This window comes from Bison bison, unplaced genomic scaffold, assembly GCF_000754665.1.
Source record: "Bison bison bison isolate TAMUID 2011002044 unplaced genomic scaffold, Bison_UMD1.0 scf7180017864371, whole genome shotgun sequence".
In the NCBI taxonomy this organism is placed as follows: domain Eukaryota; kingdom Metazoa; phylum Chordata; class Mammalia; order Artiodactyla; family Bovidae; genus Bison; species Bison bison.
The window spans coordinates 8019453-8021227 of NW_011494943.1; the positions used below are offsets into that span (position 1 = coordinate 8019453).

At 64.3% G+C, this 1775-nt stretch overlaps 1 protein-coding gene across 1 annotated transcript in view; it reads left to right on the forward strand.

Annotated features, from left to right (window-relative positions):
- SPHK1 (sphingosine kinase 1) overlaps window positions 1–1775 on the forward strand; it is a 3184-nt gene extending 1409 nt beyond the window's left edge. Inside the window, exons 2-5 of the mRNA XM_010856209.1 lie at window positions 1–76; window positions 172–266; window positions 368–483; window positions 717–1775. The exon at window positions 1–76 is cut by the window's left edge and continues 4 nt beyond it. Coding sequence (XP_010854511.1) covers window positions 1–76; window positions 172–266; window positions 368–483; window positions 717–1521 — 1092 coding nt within the window. The 3' untranslated portion in view covers window positions 1522–1775. The remainder of the gene's footprint in view (window positions 77–171; window positions 267–367; window positions 484–716) is intronic.

Genomic DNA, 1775 nt, shown 5'->3' on the forward strand with positions numbered 1-1775 from the left:
GCCCTGCAGCTCTTCTGGAGCCACGTACAGCCGCTGCTGGCCCAGGCCGACGTCTCCTTCACGCTGATGCTCACTGGTGAGTTTCTTCCCGGGAGCGGGCTTGGGGAGCATCCCCAGCCGGGGGACCCGCGACTCCAACCTCCCACGTTGATAGCCGCGCCCTCTGCACAGAGCGGCGGAACCACGCCCGGGAGCTGGTGCGTGCGGAGGACCTGAGACGCTGGGACGCGCTGGTGGTCATGTCCGGAGACGGGCTGATCCACGAGGTGAGGCCTTCCCAGGGGAGGCTGGGCCTGGGTCTGGGTTGTGGGGGCGCCGTGGCGGGTGGGGGGAGCTTCCCAGGCTGAGGCCTCCTGTGCTCCAACAGGTGGTGAACGGGCTCATGGAGCGGCCTGACTGGGAGACCGCCATCCAGAAGCCCCTGTGTAGCCTCCCGGCAGGCTCTGGCAATGCAGTGGCCGCTTCTTTGAACTATTACGCCGGGTGAGAGCCAGGGTCCAAGCGGGTTTATTTTCCCTCAGGTCCTGCCAGGCTTTCTTTTATGAGTGCCTGCGAGCTACCACTCGTCTCTGGAGCCCTGAGCCTCTGTTCCAGGGTCCTCTCTCTCTCTCTCTCTCTCAGTGACTCCAGTTGGCTGTCACCCGCTGTCAACTCCCCCAGGGGCTCAAGGTTACTTTGGCCTGCCCCAGCTCCTCATCCGACTCCCTCCCCTGCAGGTACGAGCAGGTGACTAAGGAAGACCTCCTGACCAACTGCACGCAGCTGCTGTGCCGCCGGCTGCTGGCGCCCATGGACCTGCTATCCCTGCAGACCGCCTGCGGGCAGCGCCTCTTCTCTGTGCTCAGCCTGGCGTGGGGTTTCATCGCCGACGTGGATCTGGAGAGCGAGAAGTTTCGGCGCCTGGGCGAGATGCGCTTCACTCTAGGCGCCTGCCTGCGCCTGGTGGCCCTGCGCACCTACCGGGGCAGCCTGGCCTACCTGCCCGCAGAAACGCTGGCTTCCAGGAGGGGCCCCTCCCCGGCTCGGGCCCCGCAGGACCCCGAGGACACCTATGTGGTGCCCCTGGAGCAGCCAGTGCCTCCTCACTGGACGGTGGTGCCAGAGCAGGACTTTGTGCTGGTGTTGGTACTCCTGCATTCCCACCTGGCCAGTGACCTTTTCACTGCCCCCATGGGCCGCTGTTCGGCTGGCACCATGCATCTGTTCTACGTGCGTGCTGGCGTGTCCCGGGCCATGCTGCTGCGCCTCTTCCTGGCCATGGAGAAAGGCAGGCACATGGAGTGCCACTGCCCCCACCTGGTCTATGTGCCTGTGGTTGCCTTCCGCCTGGAGCCCAAGGATGGGAAGGGTGTGTTTACTGTGGATGGGGAACTGCTGATCAGCGAGGCTGTCCAGGGCCAGGTTCTCCCCAACTACTTCTGGATGGTCAGTGGCTACAGGGAGCCCCCACCCTCTCTGAAACCACAGCCCTCACCCCGCAGGAAGTCTCAGCAGACGCTGCCCCCATCAGAGCGTCCCTGACTCTGTGGGCCTTGCCCCTGCCTTTGTCTACTTGGTTCACTCTGTGCTCAGGCCCCGCCACCCCTCTCTCCCTCCTCCCCCAGGACTGGAGGGCCTGTCCACAGCCCACGTGGTGAGTTGGGAGGAGGAGGAGGAGAAGGAAGACTGGAGAAGGGTGGGAAGGACAGGCTCTGCCCACCGAAGGCCAGATGGAGTGTTGGGGTAGGAGCAGGGAAGCCACCCTTGAATCAGATCTGAATAAAGTGACATTCCCA